Genomic DNA, 16,327 nt, shown 5'->3' with positions numbered 1-16,327 from the left:
CAAAAGCAATTAGAGGATGATATTAATGATAATACTGCTACAGTACGGTGAAGAGGATGTACTCACCAAGTCATGAGGATCTGAAACAAGACAGAACAGACAGTAACAGTCAGGGAGGATTCACAACAGAACTGGCTACCATTATTGATTGTGCCTGATCTAAACTGAATATTCGAGTAGAACTACTTTCATAATATGGTTCAGGGCTTTGTGGGACTCTTTGTAATATGCTAAGTCAAGCAGGAAAGCAATTTCGCTTGTTTGGCTGCATTCTGGCTAAATCCTAGAAGTAAAGTGTACTGACTTGGCTGTAATTTGAGAAAACAGACCTATGAGTTTCTAAAGTGAGGTAGGGTAAATCTGTGGTTCCCAAGCTGGGGGTTGAGACTACTCCACTTTAACGTGTGACAAGATAAATCTGAGGTGAAACGGTTGATCAAGAGATAAATAAGAAAAAGAAAGCAGGAAAAACACAAAACATTTATGCTACACAAAAAATATTTACTTTTGTAGATGTATGTCAACTAGCTTTTTTTGTGGTTGTGAATAACTGGATCATTTCACTTCTTCAGGCCTCTAAAAATAATTAAAATAAAACATCACTACCATATGTCTAATCCTTAGACATATGGTAGTGATCATGATGGGTCACAAGTAGGCCTTGCTTCATGAAGCCTAAACGGTTCAGAATAACCAGTCTAAATTATCAGGGCTATATCTGCTGAAAAGGCTGGGCATATCAAGTGATGGCCAGATAATTCCTCCGGATTCCAAGTTGTGTTTTTCCTCTTTGGTACCAAACCCAGTGACACAACCACCGTCCCACAGGAACCCCACAAGAACCAATCCCCCATTTTCCTGCTGGATAAAGTAGCCTACAAGCAGGACAGTGTTCAGTGACAGCAGGTTTCTAATTGTGGACAGAGTGAAGTTTCATAAAAAAGAATTAACTTGCTCTAAATGGAAAAGATTAGCGGAAACACCTACTGATTTTGCAGATGGTGATGACTTCCAGACACTCTTTGTGTGCTCCTGTTCCACAGCGAGCGCAGTAGTAGCCCTGATAGAAGATGCCCCTAGAGGACACACACACACACGCACACGCACACGCACACGCACACGCACACGCACACACACCCACCACACACACACACACACACACACACACACCCACCCACACACACACACACACACACACACACACACACACACACACACACACACACACACACACACCCATCAGTAATGCAAACAGGAAGTGTCTCAGACACAAATTAAATTCTTGTAAGTACAACACACAAGGGGAGCTGCTGTTTGTTACTGTAAGCCTGTGATTGTGGTTACACATGGGCCATCATTTCCAATTTGTGATCCTTTAAAATCACAAAAATAACTCGCTCCATTTAAGACCACGTACCCCAGAACTGTATTTGTTAGGGATACTGTAACACTGCATGTGTCGCACACTGCCGTGTTGAATAGTAAGTGCCATAAATCACAACAGGATCCGCTGGGGCTGCAGCAGTAATTAGCATCTAGCAGGGAGTGCGAACAATGGTCCCCGCTTCCACTGGCTCTGTGAATTTAGGTCAGCCAAGCCATGAAATTTGTGGGTCAATACCCAGAGTGGAGTTTAGCCTGCTGACTGTAATAGAGGTGAAAGTGGTGATTCAGTGACACGGGTTATCCCTGTCGAGCAGCACTCTCACTTGGGAGAAGGTGTGCTCAGGGACGCGGTGGGTGGTGTTAGGAAGGAGAATGTTTTAAAAATATCATCCTCAGTCAGCCTCAGTCACAATTAGTTATTTTCTAGTTATTTAAGATTGCTTTGACACTAATGAGGGGCTATGGTAGCCAAAAACATATTCCCTCTGTGATTAAAGTCGGTTTGTTTGTTTGTTGCTCACCAAATGTGGCTAAAATATCTCTTCAGTTTAGCACTTCAATTCTTCACTCTCTTTTTTTTTTTGCTTGAGAGACATGTTTCAAGTGTTTAACCATGACTTTTACTAATACTACATTACATAATACTACATATGCTAACAATGCAAAGTACTACATTACAAATGCATAGCAGCAACACTTGTTTCAGGTACATAATTTTTTACTTTATACTGAAACTCCACCACAATTCCCAAAGAAATATAAATTATAATAACAATAATAGTACTTTTTAATGTAGTACGTACATTTAATTGTAGCTACTATAACTTTAAATATGACCAATTAAACTGTCCACCAGTACATTAAATAGACACAATTAAGGGTAACACTTTTTAATATAGCCTCTGATTTACTGACTATCTGGAGGAAAGGAAAGTCAATTCTACCACTGTTGTAAATACTGGGTAATTACAGTGTACAGCATCAGGGAACAAACCTGAAGTTTGGGGGACATGGTGTTACCTTTGGACAAAGCAAAGCTACTTGTTTTCCCGTCTTTGTTAAGTTAGCCGGCTGCTGTTGGTAGCTTCATATTAAGTATGGACAATGTTCTCATCTAACTCTCAGCAAGAACATAAATAAGCCTGTTTTCTAAAATGTTGAACTTTTCCTTTGAGTCAAATCAAAGTTTTATTTAAGTAAATGATCTGACTTCACCACTGCATAAAACATGGAAATATGTACATGTGTATAAATGTTACATAAGCCCAGTCAGGGTGTTTAAAACAAGTGTGTGAAGTGTCTCCCCAGACTATACATATAACACTGACAAAGAAATCTCTTTCACTACTGAATATTGTTGGATACTTGGTAGCCCTTGAAAATCTGGATGAAGATGCATTCATTATTCATTGTAGAATATGAATGTGCTGATATGCACATCAGCACTGGAGTTATCGGGGTTGTTACCTCAGGAGCATCTTGCAAGCTCGACAGTTGGTGTTCTTATCAAACGTGTGCATCTGGAAGTTATGCTGATTGGCTGTGGCTCTCTCTGGCTTGATGTTGGACCTGGAACAATAATGGATGAAAGGAACTAATTAGCCAGGACAGCTTGTTTCTGTTTGTGGGGATGTGGTTTGATTGTTCTGTTGTTTCCTTCACTGGATTAGTGAATGAGAAACAGAAAGAGTTTAATTTTCAGCTAAGTTATTGTTTCGCAAATCTAATATTAAACGGTAGTCAACCCTTTCCGTGCAATCATACTCACATGGCCATGTCAAACTGCTCCATCCACTTCCTCTTGGTCTCCTCAGTTTTACAAAAGAACTGGAAGCCCTGCTTCCCTTGCAGGTGGATCAGGTAGAAACCATAAGACCACTGGAGAGAAAAAGTGAGTGTGGAACAGATGGCAGAGAGATATGTGGATGGTAATGAAAGAGACAGGCAAAGAATCTTGTGATACCTGCGTGTTCCAATCAATAAGTAGAAAAACATACAGAAATATGATCACATTTAATTCTAAAAGGTGCTCCACATGCTTTAGCAATGCATCTGACCAAAAAGTGGACCAGTCACAGAGCTGGTGGGGTGCACGTGCAATCACGGCATGACACCCAAAAAACCCCCAAAACAAAATTAAACACTGTCCATAATAGGCCACTACGAGAAGATGAATTAAATAAAGAGGTCATTTGAGCTTACCATTTTTCCACTTGACTGGTAAGCATGCAAAAAGAAAGACACCAGAGAAAGACCCAGTTACACATGCAAACATGGACAGACACATGCAGATTCAAAACAAAAAGCCATGTTAGATCGCTGGCGCAATGCACTGCAGTACGTTTTCATGAATCCTAAATGACCTTCATTGCTTTTGCATGGTCTTTCAAGCATGGACGGGCAAAATGCATGTCTGACACTTCAATGCATTACTCATAAGTTCCATATCTGGAAATTACCATCAACAAGGCGCTTCAGCTCAAGGGCAACATTTGTAATGATTACACAGGATGTTTCATCACCTGCACTAGCAAGGCTGCCTTTGTTCACTGTGGACAAAATTGCTCTGCTCTGTGTTTTTTTTCATACTTAAAAGGATGATTCTTACCTTTTTCATGTCTCTGTTGTTCATTGGATCGTCCGACATTTTATAGGACTGCAGTTCTATAACCTCTTTGAGCTCATAGCTATAGCCTTTCCTCTTGCAGACAATGACCACTTTATCGAACAGGAATATATACCTGAAGACATACACACACATATTGATTGATAATTTCGCAGTGAGACTACATCGTTGCTGGCGTTGGCTTAATTTATTTCTCATGTCCTTTGGGGAGTTTGTAGAGTTTGGACTCACCGGTCCTGTTTTGTGCGGTTGATGATGGAGCACACCTTCAGCTCTCCGTCTATCTTGGGCCTCCCGTACTCCTCCAGTTTCACCTGCTGCTTAGGTCACAAGGACACACAGAATGTCAATCCAGCGCATACTATAGCTTCTAAATTTAATGAAAATTCCATAAATAATTTAGCAAAACTTGAATTAAAGGGAGAATTCAAATATATATATGATGAAGGATACAAGTCTGTTATTTTTTCGTCCTCCTAATCCAAATTAGAAGTTATTTTTTCTATCCATGTAGTCCAAAATGAACCCAGTGACTATTTGCACCTCAGTTGGAAACAGAAGATGAGAGGTGAGGAGGAGTAAAAGTGGGAGGAGAGAGGAGAAAAACTGCGACAGAAAGACAAAGAAAGAGAAAATGGGAGAGTACTGAAATATTATGGGATGTGAACTTCAGTCTGGAAAGAACATAACATCTCGGTGATGTTCAAGACTAAGTGATTTACTGGGGACATTTTAAAAGCGGAGGATCATGACAGGTGAAAGCGAGATGAAGCCCGTGTTCTTAGCAGAGGAAAGAAAAAAAGGGACATTTTCAAGAATGGGTTACTGCTGTGTGACGCTCTGTGACTAATCGCACTGACAAACTTTAAATTCCAGCCTGGTGATAACATTAGTGCCAATGTATTTGTTTTTATACACAAGAACTGACTTCTTTAAAGATGTCGAATCTAGCATTAGAAATAACAACAGAGGCCGTAAAATTGGATTATAAATGATACAAGGTTCACACAAGGTTTTTATTTCATTTTCTAATTTCAGTGAAGGCAGGTGCCAAAGCAGGAGGACGATTCCTAATCCAAACAGACAAAGTTAGAAGCACCTGACTGGTTTACTATTGGTTTACTATACCATTAAAGCAATAGCATGTCATTTTGGGCATACCGATACCACTCTCATATCAGTCCTAGCAACTTCACGGTGACGGAGGGCCCCAGGGAAGTTAATGCTCCTGGCCAAAAAGTAGTCCGGCACATAACCCAGCATAATCACGCATGTTGTGACTTTATCACAAGATATAACGTGTATACTCGTGAGCTTTGTGCTAAGCTAATATAACCAAGCTTCATATTTAGTGTCCTACTTGAGTGGTATCCATCTTCTCAGCTACGTCTCGTCAAGAATGCGAATAAGGGTTTTTCCCAAAATCTCAAAAGGCTCCAAACTGTGCTCCAAAAATGTGTGCATAAATAAGCAAAGATGGTAAATAATAATAATAATAATAGTTACATATAATAGTCACATTCAAACACTCTGATTGAAGCACTGTGTGGGTGCAGTTTCAGTAAGTCTGATTGATAGTTGGTCTCTCTGGCAAAACAAGCAACTGTCATCAGAGTCTGATTCTTATATTGTGAATATTGGTACACGTTTGAAAAGAGCACAGATAAAAACAAAGTGCAAAAATCGCTTCTGTGAAAGAACCAGTATTGCACTAACTTTGGCAGATGAAAGCATGTTTACGTGGGATCCTTTCTAGATCACCATCTAGAAGCTGATTAACAAAAGAAGTTTCCAAGGCCCTTGAACACGGATTAAGTCAAACAATCTCAGGAAAAAGTCTCCTCTAGACGAAAAGGAAGTGACAGAGGAGCTCACAGTACTTACAAGATTTTCTATTGAACTTTGGAATTCGCTGATTTTCTTCAGCGTCTCATTGTCCCTCTTGACTTCGTTGATGTACATGGCCAGGTCCTGAGAGAGCAAGGCAAACGTTCTTTCAGCCCTCAACTGTAAATCTTTCTGACATCAGTCATATCATGGTAGATATACAGTCCTTTGAGCCACAGTAGCTGTATGAAACAATTTATACAGCTTTGCCTTAGAGTGCTATAGAGCTATAATGTGACAATGTAAGCGCACTCATGAACACACACACACACACACACACACACATACACACGCACACGTGTAACACAGACCTGCATAGCCTCCAGAGCCTCCTTGAGTTGTTGTCTCTCTGGTCGGTCAGCTGAGTGACTTAAAAGTTCCTGTGGAGGGAGGTTATTATTATTATTATTATTTTGTAAACCATTTTTTTAACAGTTTGAGAAGAACAAATGCAAATTATATTATAAAAAAAAAAATATTAACAATTTTTTACATTTTTTTTAACAAACACACATATATATGATGCAAACATTGAATAAACATTCTAATGAGAGGGCTTTGTTGTAAGAGCTGCTCTTTACTGTGATTAAGGATGTGACAATGATGTGGCTCAGAATGAGTTCCAGCTGAGCACCGTCAACGGCAACATACATGAAAATAAAAGACAAGAGGAAGCCTGAGTGATTACTAACTGGCCTCCACATCTGCCTATTCTTTATGGTAACAAGATAATGGTAAACGTGTTGTCCCCTGCAAATCAAGTTGTCCTCCGTATAGTTGATCAATAACAAATATGTTACTTTGTTTTGATCTGTGATTGGCTGCCTCCTCCACTGGCTTAGAGTTTGAAATTGTATCTGCTGTCCAGTCAGTTGGCAAAACTAATCAGAAGTGTCACATATGACACATACATAAACAAAGTAGTGTACTTTATTTGGTCTAGTTTTGTCTGAAATGTTGCAAGAGACTGATAAACAAAATGAGCAAAAATACGAGCAAACAGAAGGAACCAACTTTGTCGTGCAGGACGGCTTCATATTTTGAACCTCACGTTTGTATCCAAATCTAATAAATAGTTAGTCAGACGTGTTGGAATATGCTGCACTTTATTGTTTGACCGCAACAACAGAATGCAGCATCTATAATCTATCTCTCTTTTTTCAGTTTTATTCGTTTTGTCATATTTTCCCATTTTTCCCAATTTGGAATATTATATAGCCCTGTTAATGGCAGTTTGTGACTTGTCATAGCAGGTAAGGGACAGCTGTGAATTCAATACAATGCACAACCTGAACTGGAAAAACTAAAGGGAATGCAGACATGTGCTTTCCCTGCTATGACAAATCAAAATGTCTGCCTTGACAAAGGTCTATTCCCGTGCACTGTAGTTCCTGTGACTGCTAACTCTTATACCTGCTAGCATTGAGTTTCACCAGAGGGCATAACACTTTGGATACTATGCCACCCCAGCTCCTTCACCACTGTGCAGGCACCTTGAGCAGCCTTAACCATTTATTAGTGCAGTGACAAGGACATTATCCCTCACCGGCTTCCCACCAGCCGCAGCACCAGCACAGCCAAAAGGCAACTACTGCTATTGGACCCCATTTTACTTAAATTAAATTAAATTTAGCCTCTAGACCCACTGACTTTTTTACTTTTGCACAGGCGAGACTGACCTGGTGACAACATGCTGCTGTACAGTCCATGTACTCAACTTAAGATGAAAGATGTGATCACATGGGTTCATAAAAACACTGCAAATTTATCAAATATTCAAACCCTGCTTGAGGATGAGGAGGAATTACTCCTGAGATGACTGTGCTGAATTCACTTTATTTAGAGTGCAGCTGTGGTAGATAATAGATGAAGAGAACCCAGTATTCAAACCATGACCAAATAGGGAAACACAACTGTGATATCTATACAGATCAACTGAGGATGTGCCCTTAGGCATGACTGGACACACACACACACACACACACACACACACACACACACACACACACACAAAAAAAGACTTGTCAATCTGATGTGTCCCTAGGACACAGCATACAGCAGTGTTTTATCGCAAAGCTGTGGGAAGCAGTGAAATGGGGTGCGTTTAATCTGATTAGTGCACGGTTGATTTGACCTCCATGTCTTGCTGAGAGTTCTGCAGGGGTTCGATTCCAACTAATAGAGAAGTCGCAACACTCTCTATGTAGTCCAGCAATCACCTGACACAAACAATCGCCTCCACCCCAAGTCCATTACGCACAGCATCATAACCTCATATTCTCATCCATAATTGAGTTGCAAAGCCAATTAATCATGGGGAATATTGCTTGTTTTATACACAAACAACAGGAGGCAAGCTGCAGGCAGAAATGTTGGCTGGGTTGTGAGTGGTCAGATATTGTGCTTATGTACATTTGCATAATAGGACAAGGGGCATCAGTGCAGGGCTGCAATTAAAGATAATAGCTACTAGTAGCTTATTATAAATTATATATATATATTTTAAACAATCTGCACCAACCACAATGCAGATACACAGACAAGTTGCATTAAATGCCAAGAAGCAGTATGTGTGACCAAAATGTCTTTTTGACGTTATAAAGTGCAAGCAACAGTTTCCAAAATTGGCCAATTGTCACAAAAACAACAAACACAATTTCATGTGGTATGGCCAAAAAAGGCTGGGAAATGACAACAGGAAGGACCTTATCCAGAGACACAACTGTCACCAGTCAAATAGACAGGCTCGATGCAGGATAGTTGCTAAGCACCAGACGAAAATACAGCAGAAATGAATCATCATCTCTGTGAGAAGATCTCAACAAAACATGAGTCTCACAATGCTGGTGTTTACAGCTGGCCTGCTATTCAAGCACTGTTTGTGTCACAATCTAACAAAGGAAAATAAATAACCTCGACTTTTGAGTGACAAAAAAAGTTGTGCTGTAATTGTCTTTGTCTGTAATTGTAATTGTCTTTTAGAAACCGAACAATTCCGACTGTGCATGTCGCCAACTGTTCAACATGAGAAAGAAACTACTGTATAACATGTGCCATATAATGTGAATCACAAGGTCAGACAATTGCTTTGCATGGTCATTTAAGGACCTTCTACATTCAAATCTCACTGGTTCTGGTGCTGTGAGGCAGAAAATCATCCGTTTATGTAAATCTTCCTTTGCTTTACAGACACAAGAGGAGCCCACCTATCATATTTTTTGGACATTATGCTCTCAAGAGTCTGTATATTTACCCCAAAATGATACTCCAGAAGTGCAGGAGTACATAAAAACCTGGATGGAAATTGACAAGCAATGCTGTCCCAATAAATCCCTAAATACACTACTTCTGGCAGAGATTTGGAGGTATGAGGAGGCTGCGACGTTTCAAAACATGATACATTTTTATTGCTGATTATAGCTTCCTCCACGAAGAAGCGAGCCACAAACTTTTCAGAGCCATCTTTCAAGCCTACAGGGGGTGAGTGTTTGATATTTAAAAGATGGAAAGTAAAGTGTGAAACAGCAGTTTCCATTCCATCTGCTTCAATCATCAAAGTGATGAAGACTTCCTTTCTGTAAGACCTGTCCAACATCAGACCGCAGACATTCAAAGAGCTGTAGAGCGTTCAAAGATGGATTAAATTTGTTCGGAACACAATGGTGGTTCCTACTCCAAATTAGGTGTAGCACTTTGATATATTAGTTGTTTCCTTTATTTTATCATGTGTAAAAATGACAACATAGGTTTTGCAGTTGGGATATTCCTCCTACCTTCAGTAGTAGATGATACTTCAGCACCCTCTGCATGGGAACCACCAGCAGATCCTGCAGCTTGAACTTCCCTTCCTGCACTTTCATAGTGCATTCCTGTATAGAACCACGACAAAAGCAGCGAGGCAATTATTACATATTGCATAATGCAGCATTGCACATTTTCTACTAACAATCATTCATTCATTGTTCAGTCATTCGTTGTGTCTTGTTGCATTGCTGCGATTGCTTCCACACATTCATTGGGCATTCTAATAGCAGCAACAAGGCCAGTTTATTCTTGCAGGGCACAAAAGCTCTAGTCGTGCCTGCCATTTCTGACGCATTTATGCTGCATGCTGGCTGGGAAATTCCTCTGACTAATGAATATATTTCTAAAAACTCTGCACTGGCTCCCAAAGAAACAATCTTTTGTTAGTATCACCCCACAGTGGTTCTATTCAGTTTCTGTAACTGTGCAGTAACAGGGACAGCTTTCTCTCTAAGTTTTACCTAAGTAGTTTTACCCTGTTACAAGGCTCTTCTATTTTGAGAGAGAGATTCTCAGTGTCAACTCCTCGAGCTGTAATCACCACTTATATTTTGTCAGCAGCTAGAATAGTCATTTCTCTGGCTTTATCCCTCTATTACAGTGTTGTGTTAGCCTTCCTCTTTGGTCAGTTCAGATTTTTCTGAAGAAGTAGAGAAGATCAGTGAATAATAGTAGGGCACAAAGAAGGAGGTCTTGCAGCAGAAATGGACTTTGAGTATCACACAGATTTAAATCATAAATGTAACACAACAACAAGACAACTACAAGATAAACGAGAAGCTACCAAACTAAACCTCTGGCAGTCAACAACAACAAGCCCACTAATACTCTTAACACTATATAAATGTAATAATGTTGAATGGAGATTATAACAAAAAAGAATGCATCAGAGCTGCTGAGAGCATATTTGCAAATTACATTTTGGCCTTTCTGATTTCATCTGAATCAAGTCAATGTTATGATTTATTCAACAGTAAATTTTACTTTCATACTTCATACTAATCATTTTCTAAGAGATGTCAGATTGGATAGTATTTCATTGCTAAATTTGCCTAATTGCTAATGGAACATGGTTACATGATGTAGTTTGCGTGTGCTAAAACAAACAACACAAGGTGTGTTCCCATTTATTAACTTGGTTTTGCTGTATAGTTGTATATTGAATGTGGTACTGACGCAACTTAGGTGCTCATGCCACCCGTATCTGGAACGATAGCCTGATGTGTGCGTTATAGCACTGGTGTACAAACAGATGTTTTATTGTGAAGGTGGCAGAAACATGTTTGCATTGTCTTGTGGCTTCAAATGTGTTTGCTGAGTATCATTTTGTCAGTCAAGCCCCTGGCTCATACCACCTCAAATATTTCCAAAAGATCCCTTTAAGGGTTATATATCACAGGTTTTTATCTAAGTAGGACCATAAGTAGCCAGATGTGCTGAGCCCAACCTGCTTACTTTTATTTAGTGTTCACTGCCTGCACTGTAATCCATGTACTTTTTTCATGAACAGAATCAGTGGGATGTCATCTGTTTCGGGTGAGCGGTGAAGGACATTACCTCTACTTTAATCTTGATGTCCTCTCGTGTTGCTATCAACTCATCCAGTGTCTTCTGGGCGTTCTCCATATGGCTGCAGTACTGACCATAGATCAACAACCTGGTGAAGGACACAACAACAGCCGTTAATCTAAATACACGGTCACAGCTTGTCGTCCTTTGTGGAGCGGAGAGAGGAAATGACACATTTTGACAAAGTAAACACTATAAATAATTGTAGATGATTGTTTGACGTTGGCTCCTTCTGCCACGTCTATTCACATTGTGCCCCATGAAGACCTACAACCCAATTTTTTCACGTTTGTGTTTGTACCTTAAAGAAGACTGGACAGTAAGGTTGGTACAATTCACACACCTCTGAAAGCTCTCAGTGTTTGCTTTCACCAAACTCAATGTTTTTTGAAAGCAAAGACAGCTATAAAAGCAGTCTGCCACTCCCACAAACCCCTCTGCAGCTGAACACATCTTAAAAATGTTCGAGCTCCAAACGATGAAACATTAATGTCTGGTAAGAGAAATCCACTACTGAGATTTCAGATATTTTCTGCTTCTCCACTGGGCGTATGGGAACATCTGAAGACATGCGGGCTAATAAACCTGTTCACTGTACTGTTAAAGATCTAAAAATGAGGCGTAAGGACTAATGAGGCACATCTTCATTTTCAAAATGTGGGAAATATATTTCTATTCAAAGAGGTCCTTTTCATTGGCAAGGGAAACAGGCATATACAGTGCCAAAGCATGTGTGCAATAAAAACAAAATATGTTTTCATAAGCAGAAGAATTGTGATTTTGCTTTATATCCCAGCTTTGTAGAAACACAGAGACAAAGGAGATGTTAGAGCCCACAATTAGCTGTGAACTGGCTATTGTCTTGGAGCATTTAGGCAATAATAATAATAATAATAATAATAAGCTTTATTTATATAGCACATATCAAACAAAGTACAAAGTGCTTCACAACAAAACACACATAAAATACAAAAACAAATAAACACGTGGGTAAAAGATACAGGGGATAAAATACAGAATATAAGAACAAGGATCACAATAAAGTATAACAAATATATTCAGTAGGAGGTAGGAGGTAAGGAAGATAACACAAGCAAACAAAGTGATAAGAATGGTAGGGCAGGACAAGTAAACCGAGTGGCAGCTCAGATAAAATCGGGATATGCTTTCCGGTAAAAGTAAGTTTTTAAAAGAGATTTGAAAGTAGAAGCCGATCCTGCCAGCCTAATTTCCTCAGGCAAGTCGTTCCAGAGCCTGGGAGCCCTGATAGCAAATGCTCGGTCACCTTTTTTTCTTAGTCTGGCTCCAGGAACAGACAAGAGGCCCTTGCCAGAAGATCTTAGGCCACGGGAGGGCTCATACAGAGTTAAAATATCTAAAATATAATCAGGAGCCAAGCCATGAATAGCCTTAAAAGTAATGAGTAAAATCTTAAAATCAATCCTAAAACAAACAGGGAGCCAGTGCAATGATGCTAAAACAGGGGTGATATGATCATATTTTCTTGTCCTAGTTAGGAGCCGAGCAGCTGAGTTCTGTACGGTCTGTAATCTATTTAGGGTTTTCTGATTAAGGCAAGTGAAGAGGCTGTTGCAATAATCAATGTGTGAGGAGATAAAAGCATGTATAACAGTTTCTGCATCTGTAACATTTAAAATAGGCCTTATTTTTGTGATATTTCTAAGGTGGTAAAAGCTGGACTGGACCAGTTTAGAAACATGATGCTCAAAGCATAACTTACTATCGAATAGTACGGCAAGATTTCTTGCAACGTGTTGTAGCAGGTAGCCAGAAGAGAGCAGAATTTGATTGCAGAGATGTTGGGGACCTATAACCAGGATTTCTGTTTTATTGGAGTTAAATTGTAGGAAATTATTTGACATCCAATGTTTTATGTCGGTAAGGCAGTCCTGTAATGAACTCAGCATACTAAGGTCGGTGGGCTGTACAGGTAGGTATAACTGTGTATCATCCGCATAACAATGGAAGGAGATACCATGCCTGCATATGATATCACCCAGAGGGAGCATATATATAGAAAACAAAATAGGTCCAAGGATTGACCCCTGAGGCACACCGTAGTTGGTGGTAGAGAAAGAAGATTTAAAATTATTTATAGAGACACAAAACTTCCTATTGGATAAGTATGAGGCAAACCAGTTCAGAGCAGTACCAGATACCCCCACCCAGTGCCTCAGTCTGTTTAACAGGATGCCATGATCAATGGTGTCAAAGGCCGCACTTAAATCCAGCAAAAACCAGTATTGAATATTTGCCCGCATCAGCGTTCATTAGGAGGTCATTAGTAACTGTCAAGAGTGCTGTCTCAGTACTGTGATGTTTACGGAAGCCAGACTGGAACTTTTCAAAGATACAGTTATTTTCCATTACAGCAAGGAGCTCTTTTCAAGGGTTTTTGAAAGAAAAGGCAGTTTAGAGATTGGGCGGTAGTTATCAAGGATGTTGGGGTCAAGGCTAGGTTTCTTTAAGTCAGCTTGTACACATGCCGTCTTGAAGTAGACCGGGACACAGCCAGTAGATAATGAGCTGTTAAAAATTAAAAGCAGGTGTGGGCTAACATAATCCAAAACTTCTATTATAAACTTTGCAGGAATCAGATCAAGAGAGCTAGAGGAAGGCTTCATCTTCAACATAATTTCATAAGTTCTGCCATGGTAATAGAAGAAAAGGAACTCCAAGGATCCTGGGTAGGGTGCACAGCATCTAAAAAGGCAGGGTTTGGGCTAATACTGGCTCTTAATAATTCCACCTTACTGACAAGTGTGTTAAAAATATCTCTCAATCTGCATCACAATCAGCAGAGGCACAGGGAGAGGCAGGGTTCACCAACAGATCGAGAGTCTTAAAAAAGAAAACTAGGATTGTGCTGGTGGACAGCAATAAGATTTGAGAAATGGTGAGCTCTTTCATCTTTTACCAACCTATTGTACGAATATAGTAACTCTTTCATGGCCGTGAAATGGACCTGGAGACCTGATTTTTTTTTCTCACACATTTTTCTGCATTCCCGTTTGCAGCTTCTGATATCTGCATTTAACCAGGGTTGCTTTGCAGATTTTAAGTGTTGTTTGTTTTTCAGAGGGGCTATGAGATCAAGGGTTGAGGAACAGAGGGAATTAAAATAGTTGACAATATCATTAGTGGAGGAGATATCAGATATCACATTGCTAAATGAACTGAAGAGGGCACCAAATTTAGAGGCGCTCTGCTCATTTAAACTGCGGGTTTGTTTTGATAAAGACTGGACAACACCAGCAGCCTGTAGTTCACAGTGGAAATGAATGACCTGATGATCATATATAAAGATGTCCTTAATTTCTACAGCGGATATCTTCACACCCAAGCTAAGGACCAAGTCTAAAATGTGGCCATAGTGATGAGTTTGGCTCGACACATGTTGAGTAAAATTAAAAGAATGAATGATACTTAAAAAAACAAGAGCAGGGAGATTTGAAGACTCGTCAACGCGAAAATTAAAATCTCCACAAATACGGATTCTATCCTCATATAAAACAAGATCAGATAAAAATTCAGGGAATTCCAGCATGAAGGGACCAGCTGGATTGGGGGGGCAGTAGATGGCAGCAATTAGGACCGGTGGGGGGCCACCAAGTTTGAATAAGAGCACTTCAAAAGAAGAGTAATCGTTACATGGAGTTTGAGTGCATTTAAAGTGCTTTCTAAAAACAGCCACAATGCCACCCCCACGGCCACTCTCCCTGGGGCAGCTAAAATACACGGCACATTAATTTTAAGATTAATAACACAACTTGAGAGGTCAGCCTGAGAGTCATTTTGCACGATAGGGGGCAGACAAATGAATATGTGAATAAATATATTATGATTAGGAATATATGTGAATACCATGAATAAGTAATGACTTGATTCTGTTCCCAGGGCAATATGTGGAGGGGTGGCATCCTCTTGCCAATAAGCTGTAGTCACAGAGTAATGAAAGACGCTGCTTTATATCAGCTGCTTTGCAGAGTTCCTCTTATCAGCGTGTGAGGAAAATAAATCTCTTAATTTCAAGCAGTGAGGATATGAGAGCGGCGTTCATTAGATATTACAATGGGACCCTGACACAGATCTGTGGGTTCAGCTGGGAGGAAGTTCAAAGTCATCTTGCCTGGAGGATGCCACTGCACGTGGCACACATTCCTCTTGCTCACTCACTGAGTCAAAGTAGGGCATTGGCACGGCTGGTATAGAGCTAAACCAAGCCCCCCTCCATCCCGGCAGGGTTGGCAGTCTGGTCTCTTAATCTGAATCTTGAGCGGTGCAGAGAGCTGGCACCCTGATGTCTAATCAAGCCTCTGATAGATCTGCTACACAGAGAAGAGCAGCACGGCAAACAGACCGACAAGGGAAAGCTTGTATGATGGAGCAGTGTTGCAACTACAGGGGGAAAAAACTACATCACATGATTCTGGCTCACTAAACACAGAGACATCTACTATGTGTTATATTCTTAATTTTAAGTTTAAGACTTGCTTTTTTTTACATACTTTCACTGACAAATACTCGTCTTTTTTAAAGGAGCACATCAGTTTAAACTTTCACTTTAAGGCTTTATGTATTCAGCTGTTGTTGTATTTCCTGCTGCAAGAGGACACAGTCCACTGTAGTTTACAGTAAACAAGGTCCTCTTGTAACACAGCTCTGAAACGCTTTCACTAAAACAAAGAAGAAGATGGGGGGGGACTTCAGCTGGATAGCGCTGTCTAAATGACATTACTAAGCAAGTTATCATTTTTACTTTTAGACAACATTTTAGCATTCACAATTATTGGATAATGACACAGTTGCCGCAATAAAACAGATGTTGCTCTAAAGTATGGTTAAAAAACGTACTGACACGATTTTACAAATTCTGAAATAGAAAAATACAAAAAGATTTTAAAGGATTGCAGATTGACTCCACTGCTCTCAAAACACATTAGTACAAACTGAGAGGCCCATTATTAATAGAAAATCATTTATTTAAATTCATACTGTTGAACCAGCAAATGCTCTGCTCGACGAAGATCTACC

General features: G+C 39.9%; 1 protein-coding gene across 4 annotated transcripts in view; it reads right to left on the bottom strand.

The window, feature by feature from the left end:
• vav2 (vav 2 guanine nucleotide exchange factor) overlaps positions 1–16,327 on the bottom strand; it is a 201,936-nt gene that overhangs the window by 11,226 nt on the left and 174,383 nt on the right. The window contains exons 9-19 of one of the 4 annotated variants that reach the window (XM_046066304.1): positions 11,261–11,360; positions 9,673–9,768; positions 6,211–6,279; positions 5,897–5,983; positions 4,244–4,332; positions 3,995–4,127; positions 3,589–3,603; positions 3,155–3,264; positions 2,854–2,955; positions 988–1,076; positions 67–80 (exon numbers count right to left, since the gene is read on the bottom strand). In XM_046066304.1, the coding sequence (XP_045922260.1) occupies positions 67–80; positions 988–1,076; positions 2,854–2,955; positions 3,155–3,264; positions 3,589–3,603; positions 3,995–4,127; positions 4,244–4,332; positions 5,897–5,983; positions 6,211–6,279; positions 9,673–9,768; positions 11,261–11,360 (904 nt within the window). The remainder of the gene's footprint in view (positions 1–66; positions 81–987; positions 1,077–2,853; positions 2,956–3,154; positions 3,265–3,588; positions 3,604–3,994; positions 4,128–4,243; positions 4,333–5,896; positions 5,984–6,210; positions 6,280–9,672; positions 9,769–11,260; positions 11,361–16,327) is intronic. The other 3 variants (XM_046066305.1, XM_046066306.1, XM_046066307.1) reach the window with 3 other exon arrangements.

This window comes from Micropterus dolomieu, linkage group LG13 (genome assembly GCF_021292245.1).
Source record: "Micropterus dolomieu isolate WLL.071019.BEF.003 ecotype Adirondacks linkage group LG13, ASM2129224v1, whole genome shotgun sequence".
Lineage (NCBI taxonomy): Eukaryota > Metazoa > Chordata > Actinopteri > Centrarchiformes > Centrarchidae > Micropterus > Micropterus dolomieu.
The sequence above is the reverse complement of the archived record's forward strand: the minus strand, read 5'-3'. Positions and strand labels throughout refer to the sequence as shown.